Raw genomic sequence first — 17,434 nt, forward strand, 5'->3', positions numbered from 1 at the left:
CCCAGGTGATTGATATACCAGACTGCCGACACATTGTCCATCTTTAGAAGGACCGACGCCTGAATTCTGTCCTTGGCCCAGCACCGAACCGCAAAGGAGCCCGCAAGGAGCTCTAGACAGTTGATATGGAGACGTTGTCCCTGCGGAGACCAGCTTCCGCCTGTGGCGAACTGCCCACACCGCGCCCCCCCAACCGGATCGGCTGGCGTCCGACTCTATCACCAACTCGGGAGCAGAACCGAAGATTGCTCTGCCGTTCCACGCTTCCATGTGGGACAGCCACCACTGAAATTCATCTCGTGCCTCGTTCGTAAGCGGTACCACCTGTGAATAGGTTAGGCCTTTCCGCAGGTGATGCGCCTTTAAGCGCTGCAGTGTCCTGTAATGCAGTGGGCCTGGGAAAATAGCCTGAATAGAAGCTGAGAAAAGGCCCACCAGGTGAGCAATCTGCCGCAAAGAAGTCGTCCGCTTGGCCAGGGTTAGGCGGATCTTGTGTCGGATCTTCGCCACCTTCCTGGAAGGCACACTGAGCGTGGCTGGAACCGAGTCAATCACAAACCCCAGAAAGGAGACCCACTGGGTTGGTGACAGGATGGACTTCTGCTCGTTGATCACAAATCCCAGGCTTTGGAGCAAGGTCACTGCTGTCTGTAGCTGGGTCTTCACCTGCACGGGGCATTGGGCCATAATGAGGATATCATCCAGGTACACTATCAACCGGACTCCCCGTGCTCTCAAATACCTTGGTGAAACACCAAGGAGCCGAGTAAAGGCCGAACGGAAGACAGTAAAACTCGTACGCTTGACCCTTCCAAAGAAACTGGAGGATCCTCCTGTGCGGGGGGGAAAATCGGTATCACCAGGTACGCGTCCTTCAGATCCAATCTCACCATCCAATCGAGTGGCTGGAGGACATCCCTGAGCAGGTGTATGCCCTCCATTTTGAAATGTCTGTACACCAGCCACTCGTTGAATTCCCTCAAATTGATGACAGGAAGCTGACCCCCATCCGTCTTGTCCACTAAAAAGATATTGCTGAGGAAACCCGGAGGGTGGACCTCCGTCCGGCACACTGCTCTCTTCCGGAGCAAACCAGCTTCCTCTTCGTCCACCAGGGCCGCATCCGCTTTGCAGAACACTATCGGCCGAGGCCTAACGCTCTGTCGGGGGGGTCCCGAGAAATTCTATTTGGAAACCCCTTACCGTCTGAAGCACCCAAGCGTCTCCGGTAAGAGCTTCCCAAGCTGGAAAAAACTGCGACAGCCTGCAACCCACTCGCAACCGTGCAGCTGGTAAAACACTTACCGGTGGCTCCTCCGTCTTGGCCTCTGTAGCCTCCCCGTCTGCGGAAACGTTGTCCTCTCGAGGGGTAGAAATTAGTAAACCGCTGGTCCGTCTGGTAGGGTTAAAGACCCTCTTTATGTTTGCCTGTGCTTTATCCAGGGAGGTGAATGTTACGACAAATTTACCAAGTTCTTGCATGAAAGGTTCGCCGAACAAACCTCCCTGTGCCGACGCTCCTGCCTCCGAACAAGCCAAGTCGCCCAACTTAAGATCCACCTTTATCAGGAGTGACCTGTGCCTCTCCGTCGAAAGGGCGCAGTTCGAGTTCCCCATAAAACAGATGGCGCGCTGCGCCCAAGCGGACAAAACCTCAGGATCGATAAGGGCACTGGAGTTACGGGCCTCCTCCACCATGTCCAAGATCTTTGTCATTGGACCAATGGCATCCAGCAAGTTGTCCTGGCATGCGCGCCAGGACCGATCAATCCCTTTCTTAGGGTCTTTTATAAACTTTGCTAAAAATGTAGCCATCTTCCCTTCTATCTCTGGGGTGAGGGACACCTTACCCGCCAGAGTGGGACGCGAGCACTCCACCCTCAACCTACTCCTTGCCTAATTTTCTAATGGCTTCCGAAGGCGGGACGCTACATACAACGCCGCCTTCTCAAAGGGGACCCATTCCGCCGACCTAGGGTGCACAATGTCATCTGGGTCCAGCATATCTGATATAAGTCATCGTCCGGAGTACCCCCTTGCTGGGAAGGAGGGGAATCTGGGGGGCTTCCGGAGTCGGGGCAGGCTGCTGAGGCACAACAATGGGGGCATTATGCTCCAGGAATGCCTGCTTAAGGCGCTCAAATGCGTCAGGATCAACCCCTTCTGCACACTTTTTCTTGGGAGGGGGTAGGCCCATGACTTCCGCCGGCGCTGGTCTCACTGCCTCCGCAGGGGAAGGTCCCACCGTGTTAGAAGCCACCTTGGAACACAATTGTTCTATCTTGTCCACCAGGCGCTGTTCCATGGGAGTCATGAGCTCATTGACTGTCCTATGAGCGGCGACCGGAGCGCCTCTGGTGAAACTGACAGAAAACGCGCTCCGGTGCATCTCGTCGCGTCACCCCCCCCCCCCCCCCCCCCACAGCACCCCCTGCCGGGCTGGGGACCGCACCGCGGCCCGAAGTGTGGAAAAGGCCGCGTAAGGAGTTCCCTTGCGTTCCCGCGGACCAGAAAGGGAATCTGGGAAAGGTAAAGGTTAGATTAGCACAAAGATTCCCCCAATAAAACGTTCCCTGCGGTGAATATATTGCTTTATTGAACTAATACCAGAAAGTGGCTAGGGGTATAGAGTAAAGACGTAAGCCCATGCTCTGCATTTTTAGATCATTAGGTCTCGCACCTGCGAACGGATCGCGAAGCGATCGCCGCCGCGAGGCCTATTGTGATCAGTTCTGCTTACAAGGAGGTAAGGGAGACGAGAGATGGGCACGCGCGTAAACAGATCAGGTCGCGCGCGCGTTCACCATCTCCTGTCTCCCTTGTAAGCAAACACGCACACACATAGAGAACCCCCTCCCTGCCGCTGCCTTGCACACACACACACACACACGCACGCACACACACACGCACATACATAGAGAACCCCCCCCCCCCCCGCCGCCACACACACATCTCCTCCCCCACTGCCCCCTCACTCACCGGGCTCTTTTCGCATGTCCCTCTCCCTCCGCAGCGAGTCACTCTCGGCGGCAGCAGGCTCCAATTCAAAGTCGGAGCTCGGCGTGTCTTCTCCGTGATCCACAGCTTGCGCCGGGACAGCCGATGTCCATGCACATGGCGACAGCGACGGCGTCTCGTGCACTCCCACCGCGGTTTCGGTTTCGTGGCCAGCGATCCTCAGCTTGTTTTACTATAGCGATCGTGAAAGCGATCGCTTTCAGTGCTGCTTGTATTTTTTTGATCCATTTCACGGTGAAACAACTTGTTTGTCAGTAGTGACCGCAACTTTTACCGCAGTGTAAGAAATAACTTTAAAATGGCATGCAAGGCAGTGCACTTGATAGACACGGTGCACAGAAACCCGAATACAGTAGTTTGCGCGGTGCTTACAGAAACACAGAAGCGGCCATACCGCATCTTTCTGAACATGCAGAGAGAGGGAAAAGACGCAAACATTTCTCCAGGACACACAGAAACTACAAAATCAAATACCTAACAAATCATACAGAATGGTATCCCCCACGGCGCCCGCTCACTCTCTGCCACATAAAAAGGCTGTACATTGGTGTACACGCACGCCCAGAATTCATGGGGTTTGTGCTGCAAAATCAATAGACATACTGGAGACTAGAAAAGCCTATAGTATCAGTGTAAATATTCTGTGGACACTATATTATTAGAAGATAAGCCACCTCCCACATGCATACATATCCTCCCAAATGGCCTCTCAACTTCTCAGTATGGTACCAAACTTCCTGAACACTTAACAATGTTGGTCTTTCGTGATGGTGAGCTTGTCTCACAATTAGTCGTCCTGTTTAAAAGTCTTTCAAGTTACGGGCTCACCCAGAAAATATCTCTAGCCGTGTTCATTTGCTGGTCTGACAGCCTTCTCTGTTGTTGCAACATCAGGAGTATGAACATTAGGTTGTGTAAATTTGTGAAACACAAGGTTAAAGTTGTAGGTTGAAATCATTGAATGCACATTTACAAACTGCCCATCCTTCCAGATTCTTGAGCGTTCCTCTGCATTGCAAAACAGACAATTTAATTTCCCCAGCTTCATTTTTTAAACACACAGCTAATGAACCTCCTCAGTTCTTTATGTTCAGTCTCTACAACTTTTACTAATGCTGTCTTTCATTTGTAGTGCAAACCTCTTCTTGTACCACACTTCACTCTTCCTTCAGTTCTTATACTACCTCCCAGTGTAGATTCATGTCCACCATGTTTTAAATCATGATAGTTTCATCAGGTGCCTGTTATTTCTTAATTACTGATGTTCACTTTCGGTAACCTCCCATCCATGCCTTCAGTCAAGAACTCTACTTACAAGGGTCAGCCAACACTATTCTACCTATAAACATGTAAATTCTTTAAATGATTAAAAAGATTGCTAGTTAATAGCACTACAAGCTAAACTCTGGGTGCCTGGAGCGCTCCTGGGCATGTTGCCTGATAACATTTCTAAATATCATGGAGAATGTCTTTAACAACATTTTCGTATGCCTAATTTAATGTGTGAAGCTAATGTTTTGTTTGCCCTCTGTCTCTGAATGCTGCTCCTCTCCTGTAGTATAATTTATAATTTTCTGTTGTATGTTTAATGTGTATTTTACCTTGTCCCTCTGCGTATTCTTTTCCAATGTGCTGCGTGTGGTTATGTGCATTTTTTGGATTTCTGAAGATCGCAGCCGAAGTGCAAGTGCACCTACATTAGGTATAGTAGAGCTTGCATGTCAAACTATAACTCTGGCATGCTTTTGTTGTCTCTAACTAGTGATTAAAGGTAGCTAGAACACCGATGTAAAGCATCCATTACTAATCACTTACATGTCCACTATCACTAACGTTTTGGCTGTTTTGTAGTTAGCAGTACTAATTCAATAGTTGTGTCTGTTGTATCCAAATGGACTTGGTTTGTTCAGATAAGTTTATACATGAGCAGACAGTAGATGGTTATTGGAGTAATACTTCCCGCGCAGATCCCTGCTTCCCTTCCCACCTGCGTTCTGACCTTGGAATGGACATATCCCTAGAGGATCTTTGTGTGAGTTCATCCTGAAATACATTCAAGTTTTGGATTTCAAGTTATTCCAGTATTCCCTCTCCTTTTCAGAGGAGCCAAATACAGCAGCCCCTTATAATGCCAACCACAACGCGCTGTGACAATGATGGCACAGAACCAGAATACCAAACCAAAGGCAATAAAGCATTGGTTTCGAAATACTGCTAATAACGTGTAAAATATTCTCTAGCAAGGATGGTGATGCCCTGGAAATGTAAAGCAGAGTCCTCAGTGGCAAGGGGAAGCGCCATTAATACAATTCACACACTGCGAGAAGGATGGTAAGTCTGAGAGTCCAGAGCGGAATGTTATGTAGCAATGATGGTAAGTCCCCCATAATTAAACCAGATCACACTAACAAGGATAGCAGTGCCCACATTAATCCAAAGGAAAACAGTCTAGCAAGGCCAGCTTACATTTCAGCAGTGATTACACTATAGTATGCCTGCTAATTAGAGACTTGACTCTAAGCATAAAACCCAGTGAGTACGCAAGGGATTTTAAAATGGTTTTGTTTGGATCAGGTTGTCAACTAATTTTAATTATGAAAAAACACATTTTTAGAAAGCAAGGGCAGTGGAAACCTAATAATTTAAAGCAAAGCCCACTGTGAGATGCAGGTAGAAGCCCCAGTAATCCATATCCAAAACGCTGCAATAGCAATGGCAAGTAATTAATTATATATTCCAATACGATTTTAGTAATGTGCTACTCATTACTACCAGTGAGCTCCATAATTGATTGCATATTTAACATTAATTTACTCACATTTCAAGTAGCTACATATTGTAGAGGTTCTATTTTTGCGTACTAGGAGCTTGAACCCTGACCAATATTGGAGAAACTGATTTGAATATGTTTGACCTTAGAGTACCAAGTATTTCTAATAGATTTATTTGATAAATCCAGAGGCTACAAACCAGCAAAACCTTCTTGTGATCTTCAGAATAGTCAGAAGTGCCTCATGACCAGAAGTAGAACCTCAAGACCTGCAGAAGCCGCTTGTGACCTGCAGAACCTTATCATGACCAATATAGCCTCCTGTGAACAGACAAAACTCCCCAGGTGCTTCAGTAGACTTTCATGACAAGCAGGAGCATATTCCATTAACGGTGCTTACACTGGAACCAAGTGCATGTGTACTTGGCAAAGAGATGCACTGCCCAGCCTTTTCATTAATATACAATGGTTCATACCAGTGCTTCAACCATTAGTAAGAATGCGTTTTCCACCATAAGTTGTACACTTTATTGGAGCCTGAGCAATACTTTGTCTAAACTCTCGTAAGTCATTTGTTTAAGGCTACTCTTCAGATTGGAAGAACCGATACAATGATTAAATTCAGTGGGCCATTTGGGGTAATTGTTTCAAGATCTGAAGTAATTGCAGCAGTGGATCCAAAATCTTATTGTGGTCTCACCATACCTTCATGAAGCAGATCACTCTGGCACAAGAGTATTCTCTTTGCTTCCCCCAAATACATTCAAAGAAATAATTGCATTTCATTTGTTTTTCTATTTAAAAAATTTCTGACTGGCAAATGGATTTTGACTGTTAGTAATTGTTCATTCTTTATAAACTATATTTAAGTTTTCAATTGTACCTCCTCATACTGTAACCAGACAACATGTCATTAGTCCGTGTGCTAGACCGTTTAATTCAAGCTTATTATCAACATCTTTACTGGGAACAATGAAGCTACATTTTTCATTTGATCTGTTCCTCATAACTTTTTGTCACTTTTTGTCACAGCACCTTAAGTGTTACATCAAATATGCATTCAGCATTGTGTGTTATTTACAAACTTCTGGCTACTAACATGCAAAAGCTTTTCAGTGGCTGCACATGAAAAACATTTTTCACAGCAAAAATGTTTTCTGAAAGGTGCAAGAAAGACCAGCTGTTTATTTGGATTCATAGTGTTCATGGAGGTCTGCTCACCATACTTTTCATGCATTATCTTATATAGCTAGCTCAGTATTCGATCAAATAATGTTTTTTCCTGAAAATGTGCTAAAGAGATAACGTTGTGTGCAGTTTAATGTGTGCTTTACCGATTTGAAGTGGTAGCATGTAAATCTGCATTATTTTCCTCTCTTGGGTCTCAAACAGGGTATTAATAAACATTCTAAACCTGGTTGACAATTTAGTCCAAATCCTTAAGGCCCCCGTTCATAGATAATGTACCACAGTTCAGATATTGAACTCTTGCACCCAAACGCAATCCTGGTTTATGAAGTGAAGCCGTACATCGCCAAACATTAGTAGTTGCGGGCATTGCACAAGTCCCGCTTCAAGTCAAGGGTATGGACTCACTCCTGCGGTTGCTCCTACGACTGGGAAACTTCGCTTTCAAAGTCATACGGTATGTCGAATTCCAGACGTAAGCACAAGGTGAGGAGGGACTCAACCTCCCCCATCCTGTCACTATTTTGATAGAGAAGGTCTGAAGGTGTCAGTGATATTTGGACTTCACCTGGATCTCCAGTTGCAAAGCTGATTTCTTAATTGGTCCCCATGCACTCCGAATTTCCTGGGTCCATTGGCGACGCATCTTGAGATCAAAGCCTTTAAGTAGGTTATGCTGCTGATATTTGCCAGTATTGTAACGCCCTATGTTGTGCTTTTGGGCACCAAGGATCTCCAGGGGCCCTCCATCTTGCATTGGTCCTTCCCTTATCGATGCAGGTGGCAACACTTCCAGTAGACAATCCCATTCTGGTTCCGATGTCTGACCCCCAAACGGACTTTAGCATTATCCTGACCGATGTTGCGCTACATAATTACTAGAGCGCAACCAAAAATACGAAAGCTGCCTAAGAGGCTCCATTATCTTTTCAATTCTGATTCTGCCAAAGGTTGCCACTATCCCGAGATGGCAGTGGTGGTGATGAGGATGATTTACCCTCTCATTACAATGATGACACTTTTTACATTGGCTTACATAAAGGCCAGTTGGCTCGATACTTCCTCAGACAGTGTTGAACTCGCATTTGGACCTACAGTGGAAGAGTGATCGCCATTGAAAACCAGCTCCATACCAGTCTGTTGCAGTTGTAGACCATTTGTTTTTAAAGCGTTCCTGCCACTAATCAAGGGGAGTCTAGTGCAGGTTCTCACAGACCACACCAACACCATGCTGTACTGCAAAAAGCAGGACGGAGTGGGGTCATGGGCCCTGTGTTAAGAGGCTCTGCACCTCGAAGTTGTCTGGAGTGTCAGGTGTTTCTGTGATTTTGAACCACCTGATGGGATCCTTGAATGCCATGGCAGACGAGCTTTGCCAGCAAAGCCTGTCGGATCAGGAAAGGCTCCCATTCTCCAAAGTGACACAGGCCCGTCTTCTGGCAGTGAAGAGAACCCTGGCTAGAGCTTTGCCATTTTTGAAAACATGCTATGTCAAAGGTTTTGTGCATTGATGCATTCCAAATGGAATGGAACGAGAAAATCCTGTATGCATCCTGCCAAAGCCTCCCCTGCCCAGAGTTCTGAAAAAGATCAGTAATAATCGGGCCTAAATCATCCTAGATGCTCTGTATTGGTACAGGAAACTGTGATACCAGGAACCTCTGGGCATGAGTATCTATCCTCTGATCCGGCTGCCACTCTTCTACGGAAGGAGTAGTGCAGGTCCCTTAACTGTGCAATCTGGACCTCTATGAAGCTGCAACAGTTGACTTATTTTGATTTGGCTCACAAAGTTGTGGATGTTGTCCTTGCCACCAGGAGGTTGTCCATTTATGCTAGGTGAAATTTGTGCATTGATCTGGAGTTCACATGACAGACCCTTCACAAGCCAAACTGGATGTTTTATTGTTTGTTTTGTCTTTGGCCAATTTATAGGTTATTTGTTGTCCCTTTCAGCTCTTTTACGTTTGCTGAACCTTCTCTCCCTGTTGAATTCACCTGTTGTGATGCAGTTTCTTAAAGGTTTTCCAAACTGCTTGTGACGCCACAACTGGACCTTAACATGGTCCTGAAGTTTATTTATTTATTTATTATTTATTTTTTGTTTTATTGAGTGCAAACTTGACCCGTAAGGGTATCGGAGCACTTTACAGGGGAACATAGCAGTGTACAATAGGCAAGGAATCACATTAGGGTAGAGGACACGTATGTACAGTTTACATATAAGTAACCCCAGATAAGGCCCCAGATTTCTTGAAGAGGTAGCTCGGTATTCCGAAGGGAGGCGCTAGTCGGTAGTTGGTCAAGGTCTGTGTATTGGTAGGAGGCAGCATTTAGGAGAGGAATTTACCCATAAGGAAGAAAACCTTCCTTATGTTTTGGCCTCCTTTTTGAAACGTGAAAGAGAAAGGATTCTGCTAATGGTGGGCAGGAGGAGAGAGTTCCATATTCTTGGAGCGGATCCAGAGAAAGCCTGGTTAAAAGATTTTTTTTTCCAGAACCGTGCAGGTTGGAGTAAGAGGTCTATGGCGGATCGGGAGTTTCTGCTTCCGCTGGATACCACAAGTTTCTGTGCGAGATAAGCAGGAGAGTTTGAGTATAAAGCCTTGTGTGTGATGCAAGCCAGTTTGAGTTGTATTCTGGCCTCGAAGGGAAGCCAGTTCAAAGCTTTCAGGTGTGGCGAGAGATGGTCACATTTTTTTGAGCTTGTAAGAAGTCTGACGGCGGCATTAAGGCAGGTTTGTAAGGGTGCCAGGGAGATCTTGGGTAAACCTGAGAGAGTGGAACAGCAATATTCCAGTCTGGAGATGACTAGCGCTTGAACTGCGCTTTTTAGGTCAGTAGTGTCAAGGAAGGGTTTCATTTTCCAGAGGTAGCTAAAGTGGAATCTGGCTGAATTGGCCATCAAGTTGATGTGGTCTTGCATGTTCAAATTGCAGTCAAGGGTTATTCCCAGAGATTTTGCTGAGTCCACGATGGTCAGTGGGCAATTTAAGGCTGTGATAAGCCTTGATCCATATCTGCAGCTCGGCATTGGTTTTTGGAGGGGACATTAAGAGAAATTCTGTTTTCTTAGCATTGCGTTTAAATTGATTGGAGGTGAGCCAATGTACAGTTGATTTAAGAGCCTCATTCAGGGAGAGAATATCCTCGAGAGAAGAGGCTTTGATGTAGAGCTGAGTGTCGTGAGCATACATATGGTAGGAGATATTCGCTGTGCGTAGTACTTCAGCAAGTGGTTCACGGTAAAGGTTGAAGAGGGTAGGGGACAGGGTTGATCCTTGAGGGACTCCGACCTTGACCAGAGAGGGAGCAGATAGGTTGCCGTTGATTAGGAATTGCTGCGATCGGTTTTGGAGGAAGGATCTAAACCATTCTAGAACAGAGCCATCCAAACCCATCCTGAGTTTGAGGCGTTCGATTAATTTTTCGTTGTTGACCGTGTTGAAGGCAGAGGATAGATCTAAGAGGATTAGAAGGCACATTTTCCCTTGGTCCAGGGCTTGGAGGGCATCGTCAACGATGTGGAGCATGGTCGTTTCAGTACTGTGCCCAGGTCTGAATCCAGATTGGAAGTCATCGAGAAGGTGGAAGTTGCTGATGTGCTGACTTATTTGCTGTTGTACACACTTCTCCAACACTTTGGCTAAGAGGGCGATGTTGGAGAGAGGTCTGAAATTGTCGGGGATAGCAGGATCCAGCGACGTTTTTTCCAAAATGGGGAGGACTTGGCCGGCTTTCAGAGAGTTAGGAATGGAACCCTTCTGGAGCGAGGTGTTAAATATTGCAGTCCAGCTAGGAATAATGGATTGGACGACCGCCGCTAGGCAGTTGGAGGGGAGCGGGTCCTTGAAATGGTTATTCGGGTTTAGGGACAATAGGATTTTAGAAATGGAGTCTTCGTCATAGAGGTTGAAGTCAGTCCAAAGTGCTTGATTGTTTGGTGAAGTCTGTGGGGGCATCGCAGGAGGAGGGGGCCGGCCAGAAAGGGATAGACAGTATGTGGCGGCACTAAGTTAGTTTTCTAAGGCTGCGACTTTGTCAGCGAAAAAGGAGGAGAATTTCTCAGATGATTATAAAGACTTGAGGGTTACTTTCGAGGGTTTGACCAGTTTATTAGATTGGTGTTTGACCAGATCGAAGAGCTTGCGCGGTCTGTTCTCGGCGTTCTCAAGTCCGATCTGAAAAATAATTTTTTAGAGTTAAGGATGTTATTGTTGTAGGCATTTCTGGCCTGGCGGAGAAGTTTTAAATATGCGGCGGAGGGGTACTGTCTCCAGATTCTTTCGGATTGCCGGAGGCATCTCCTCTTATTGTTGAGGGGTCCAGTGAACCAGGGGTTCCTCTCTTTGGTTTGGGATCTTTTTAGCTTGAGTGGGGCTAGGTCATCCATAATGTTCGAGATAGTTGCAGAGTAGTGATTATTGAGGTCATTGACTGTTGAGAAATGCGAGGATCGGGGGTAGGAGGTCAGACTTGCAGCAAGCCTTCAGTTCATTGTGGTCCAGGTTTCTAGTGTCTCTAATCCAGGTTTGGGAATCACTGGTTGAGGTGCCCTTATCTTGTGGATGCCAGGCAGCAGGAATGCGACGGTGTGGTGGTCAGACCAGTCGCACAGGTCTATGGAGAGAAGCTTGACTGTTGATTCCTTAGAGATGATCCAGTCAAGGATGGCCTTTGAGTGTGTTGGGAGTGAACAGGCTTGGGTCAGGACTTGATCGGACAGGAGGTCTTTGATGGCGTTACCATGAGGGTCCTTGGGGTCATTCCAATACAGGTTGAAATCACCCAGGAAGATATCTTTGGAATTGGAGGAGAACTTAGCAGTAATAAGTTCTATGAGGTGGTCAGTGAAGGAGTCGTTAGTGCCATGGGGATGATAAATGATGTGTAAATTGCACAATAGGGTGGAGTTGCTACAAATCGATAGTGCGAGGTATTCGCAAGAGTCGGTGGAATCTGCCAGACGTTCTGTGACACTGAGGTTAGAGCGATAGATTCAGGCGATGCCTCCTCCTTTCTAGCTAGATTGCCTGTCCAGCCTGGCAATGTTATAGCCGGGAGGGACTAAGAGGTCCATGCAAGGAGATGAAGAATCGTTGAGCCATGATTCTGTTAGAATTGCTAAGTCAAAGTTTTCGTTCAGGATGAGTGCAGCAATGTCAACAGCATGCTTAAACGCTGATCGGCAGTTTATTAAAAGGCCAGACAGATGGGAACCAGCAGGAGTGTCGGGAGTCAGGGTGGACAAGTGTACAGGCACTAGGTTGCTCTTGACCACACTTCTGTTGCGGAGGGTAGCCGATCTGTTGGTGTTGATAGAGACTGTGCGGATGGCATGTTCGGCTCTCATGTCTAGCGGGCAAAGGGTAGTTTGGGCAGAGTTGTAATCGCTGAGGATGGCAAGGATTTCCTCTTCAGTGAGGTCTGGCGGACTAGGGGTGGCATGTGTAGAGTTGTAGGAGTGGGCGAGGGCTAGGGTTTATTCCTCTGAGATGTGGCCTGGTTGCTTGAGAGGGCGAAGATGTCTCAAGGGTAGTTGTAGAGGGTGCTTGGGGAACTCTGTGGTGTGTGGGGGTGGAGTTCCACTGGGTTTTGAGGTTGGCGAACAAGAGTTTAGCGAGGTGAAGGAGGTTAATTAGATCTAGTATGGAGATATGGATACTCGTGAGTTAGTTTGGCAGCTCTGGAGTGCAGGGTTTCGAAATCCCCATAGGAGGGAGGCGTTAGCGGGCAGGGGGCAGTAGCTCTGGGACAGTACTATCGGACTCCCTGTAAGGGGGAGGCGGTAGAGGGCAGGAAGGCAGTAGATCTGGAGCCCTAGTATCGACATGCATAGGAGACCGGGTAGAAAGGGCAGTCCGACCTGTATCATGGGTTTCCAGCGGCAGATCCGTCTCGTGGTCAGCGTGTGGGACTGGCAGGGAGTAGGCCACAGGTCTGGAGACAAGTCTATTGGCAAGACTAGGCGATGAGTTAGCGGTGTTGAGAAGAGCGGTGGTAGAGATTCTTAGAGAGGTGGTTTGTGGGCTGGGCGGACAGGTTTGATCTGTGTCGCAGGTGTTTGGAGGTGTATCGGACTCACAGTTAGAGTGGGAAGTTTCTAATGTGTGCGGCCTGTGAGCCACTGCACAGCTGCTCTATCCATCTTCTGACCTATCAAAAGGTCTTCCTCATTGCGGGCATGTTAGCTCTTTGCATTAGTGAACTTCAGGCGCTTTCGGTGCAACTGCCCGACACTTTCTTTTTTCCCCGAAAAACTGGTGCGGAGCCTTCAGGCAGCCTTCTTGCCACATTGAGCAATTCATCACTCTCCCAGGTTTCTTTGCCCTTCCTCAACCCTCCATATAAGACAAGAGACTCCAACAGTTGGCCCCCAAATGGGGGTCAAGCTTTTACATTGATCGCACCATGGAACACTGAGTGGTGATCATCTGTTAGTGGGGTTCTCCAGGATGTAGTAAGTAAGGCTGTGCAGTAGATTTGACTGTCAAGGTCAATTAAGATCTGCCATGCACTGGCCAAAAAGCCTGTAAGGACTGAGGGTCAACTCTGCTAAGGCTACTACCACTGTGTTGCACGATCCTCAGTGAGACCCATAAAATATGGATATTCAAAATGTGTCCTTTTGTCCATCTGCAGCTATTATACTGTGTTTCTGTGCCACAATTCAATAATGTGGCTTTGGAATCCCTAAATGCAGCTTCAAAGAGCTGAAGGACTGTACATAGATGCCTACTGCAAAGAACTTGGAATGGTCCTTCGAGTCAACACATGAGTTTGATGGGCCTTAACCTGGGGCTATCTGTTAGTTCTCAGCCAATGCTTCTGATGAGATTTCTGAAATACTAAAGTGTTCAGGTGCTTCAGTGTAGTTTTTTTTAAATCATTTGTTAATAAATATTTATTGTATTTCTTTTATACCCTCTTCATATGTCTCTGAGGTGGGATTCATGCATTGTGCAGCACCTTCCAGAAAGTCATTAACCCTTTTCCATGAGCACCACCTTCATAGCATTCTCTTCAACCACGAGCTCCCATTGCTAAATAGCCTTTTTTTGTTTGGGGCCATGCAGACGCATGTACGTGGCTCCTTTTCTAGATGGCTTAAAGTCCTAAATGTCAGTTTTGCATTGCATTGGGATCTGGGCCACGGCTCCCCACTGCTGCACCCAGCAGTGCTCAGTCTAAATGGATCTTGAGCTTTAAAAAGGCCTGCTGCCTCACTCAATATTAGGCTCATGCAAGGAAATCGGACAGGAGGCCCTACTCAATCCCCTGTGCCGGCTTCACTTGCCCTCTGGTCTCTAATAGAGGTTAAAGCCCTCAGTCCCCCCCAGGAAATGGAAGGGATTTTTAACCAGATAAAATTAACTTTGCCCAATCCCAAAGAGCAGGGTCAGGTTCTCACCTGTCCATAGAGGTTTTATTGTACCCAAATCACTCTTCTTCCTCATGCACTTGCCTTGCCAGCAGCTCAGTGTATGCTCACCAGGGTCAGCTTGATACCCATCACCACCAATCCTGCAAGAGCTGTTTCTTAGGTACAGTTATTTTGAGGCCCTGCCACAATAGGTTGCTTCAGTCGACGGAAGTCAAAAGTATGAAAATACACCCGTTCACTTCTAAACAACGGGTGTAGATGTAGTGCGGGTTGTACGGATTTTCACAGGATGTCAGCAGTTGTATGCATATTAGTTTACTATTGTATACTGTGTTGTGACAGTTAGTTCTGCCCACATGGGCTACATTTTTGAGGCAGATATGTTGCTCTCAGAAAGAATAAAGTAAACTATGAATTGACTGCATTCTTTAGGGCAGTCCTGAAGTAATAATAATTATTTTAGAACGTTTAGGACTATTGAAAGTACATGATGAACAGGGTTTCCATTGTCAAAAGAAGATCATCTTCTAGCATACTAAGAGTTATGCTTCCGAATAGTGTGCATCACCAGGGACAACTAGCTCATTGTCAGAAACGGCAATAGAGATAAAGGCATGCCATCATGGCCTCTATTGTAGGTTTTCTATATTTTGTTGTGCTTTTACATGCTTGTCAATAAGATCTGTTGAATTTATCTGTTGCCTGTTTGTTTATTTTGCAGCATACTTCTGGTATCTCATGTATTCCCCAAAAGAGTGATGGAGAAATTGAACTATGTATATAAGTGTAATGTTCCATTTGCTCTCAAGGCATTCCAACAAGTCATGGTTTGTTTAATATTTGGGAATTTTAGTATTTATTGTGATCAGGGTTTTTAAGTCTTTTGCTTTTGTCATTATATTATACAATACTATTTCAATTTGTATAATGGTCTTGTTATTTCTGAGACAATCATTATCTTTGCTTCCTGATCAGCTCAAAATGCCTTACGTGTCTGCCTGCCGTGAAGGCATGCAATGGATTTAGTTGTGTATTTTCTGGTTTGACACATGTTGTTGTACCTACCGAATTTGAACATGCTTTAGTTTAAAAAAGGTGGCTTTATGTATTGCTTTGTTTAACAAACACCTTATTTTTGTAGCGGAAAGTGAAAAAGGATCTGCTGAGCGTTTGGATGTAAGCAATGGGCCTCCTCGAGAAACAGATACAGATAACTGCCAAATATCTGCATCTTCTCCAGAATCAAAAAAGAAATCTAGAGGAATCAAGAAATTATTTGGGAAGTAAGTAGCATTCTTATGATGAAAATACTGTGGATAATTTTTGCATTGAAAAGCGATAAGTCTGTATCTATAAATATAGTAAACTGTGACATTCTAGATGTGAATTTTGGGATTAAATAATATGTTGACTTGTTAACTGGTAGGTTAAAAAGGAGTCAGTCAACCACATTCAACCCAGATGATGACTTACCTGCGGCAGAGTTCAAAAGAGGAGGGACAAGATCAACTGCTGGGCCGCGATTGGGCTGGTCTCGAGATCTTGGCCAAACTAACAGGTATGTTTATTAATTAGTGTTAAATCATATGATTAGTTTCTCCTGACTGCAAAAGGTGTTCTTATCAGGTCAAAGAGAGAGGATGTAGCCTCTGGGCTAGAGCGGTCGACGTAGAAGCTAAGGAACCAGGTTCGAGTCTCGGCAACAACGCTCAACATCCTGTGATTCTGGGCAAATCACTTTATCTCCCTCTGCCTAACAAAAATGAATGTGTCCTTGTGTAACGAAACTAGTGCAATGTAAAGCTCTCTGATACCCAATATCTTTGGGTCTAGTTCACGCTATATAAAACAAACAAAAAAAGATATATATATATATATATATATATATATATATATATATATATATATATATATATATATATATATATATATATATATATATATATGCAGATAAAAACAATATGCTGCAAAATATGTGGTTTTATCTAAGGAAACAAATCTAGAAGTTAAACTGCAAAAAATAAACCACTGCCATTATCAGGTGGTGATTAGTGCAAAGACGCAAACTGGTGTTTCCAGAACTTGAGGAATGTGACCTATGTGCTTGAGTAATATTGTATGGTATGTCAAATATAATCCAATACACTTTTATTGGGTACAAAGCTCTGGGGTGATCTCCTTCAGGATCTGCAAATATGGAACTTTTAATTATGATTAAAATGTTTGTTTCTATTTTCACAGCTCTAACTCTGTCCTGCTTCTTGTGAGGTCTAAGCCCTTGCGGCTCGTTTTCTTTACTTTTGACATATTATCCTGATTTGGTTGTTGAATACTTGTTTTCGTTCCTAGGGCCATGATGCGTCGGTGAAGAAGTACCCAATAAATAATATTAATGACAATAACATATTCACATCTGGATTGTAAATGGCGGCATTCATTGTTGCTTGATTTACCCAAGTTTGCACTAGGTGGCATTCATACTGTTTGTGCCCCTTTGCATCTTACATGCATATTCTGGGAACAGTGCATGCTGTTGTGGACATGACCTCATCTTTTTAACCGTTTATCTCTCTCGCTCTCTCTCTCTATGGACTTTGAGACTTCCCAATAAGTGCTGAAACTATGTTGTCAGACTTGCCTCACTTCTGTGGAGACACCTTGGTTGTTCGATAATTAACCCCCTTTCTGTGTACCCAGGCATCTCTCCGTTACTGTCTCTGTGTCATATGATTTAGGTGTCTCTCTGCATTTTTATGGTAGGGCCACGTAGCCTTAATGTTGATCTTATAATCAGAGACTAACCAGCTACAGCATGTGTTTTGCTGCCTTGCCTCCTCACCAGTGGGGTGATGATTAGTGCCATACACCTGCCCAAATGTCCAGTAGCAGGCTCCATTATGTAACACCAGTACTACTGTGAGCTGCTTGGTGTAGGTGGTCAATTCTGGCTATTTTTTGTGCTTCCTCCAATAAGATACTAGCATCCATTAAGACCACCCAAAATACTAGGAATGAGTCGCACACAGTTTTGGTGTTGTGTTAAATACATTGGACCCCTGCTTTACTTGCAGAGC

General features: G+C 45.4%; 1 protein-coding gene across 18 annotated transcripts in view; it reads left to right on the top strand.

Annotated features, from left to right (window-relative positions):
* Positions 1-17,434, top strand: part of PPFIBP1 (PPFIB scaffold protein 1) — a 978,725-nt gene that overhangs the window by 629,834 nt on the left and 331,457 nt on the right. For 14 of the 18 annotated variants that reach the window (XM_078674142.1, XM_078674127.1, XM_078674128.1 and 11 more), the window contains 3 exons: positions 4,688-4,720; positions 15,502-15,643; positions 15,787-15,918. In XM_078674142.1, coding sequence (XP_078530268.1) covers positions 4,688-4,720; positions 15,502-15,643; positions 15,787-15,918 — 307 coding nt within the window. The remainder of the gene's footprint in view (positions 1-4,687; positions 4,721-15,501; positions 15,644-15,786; positions 15,919-17,434) is intronic. The other 4 variants (XM_078674144.1, XM_078674143.1, XM_078674132.1 and 1 more) reach the window with 1 other exon arrangement.

The sequence above is a fragment of the Lissotriton helveticus genome, chromosome 1_1, assembly GCF_964261635.1.
Source record: "Lissotriton helveticus chromosome 1_1, aLisHel1.1, whole genome shotgun sequence".
NCBI classification, from domain to species: domain Eukaryota; kingdom Metazoa; phylum Chordata; class Amphibia; order Caudata; family Salamandridae; genus Lissotriton; species Lissotriton helveticus.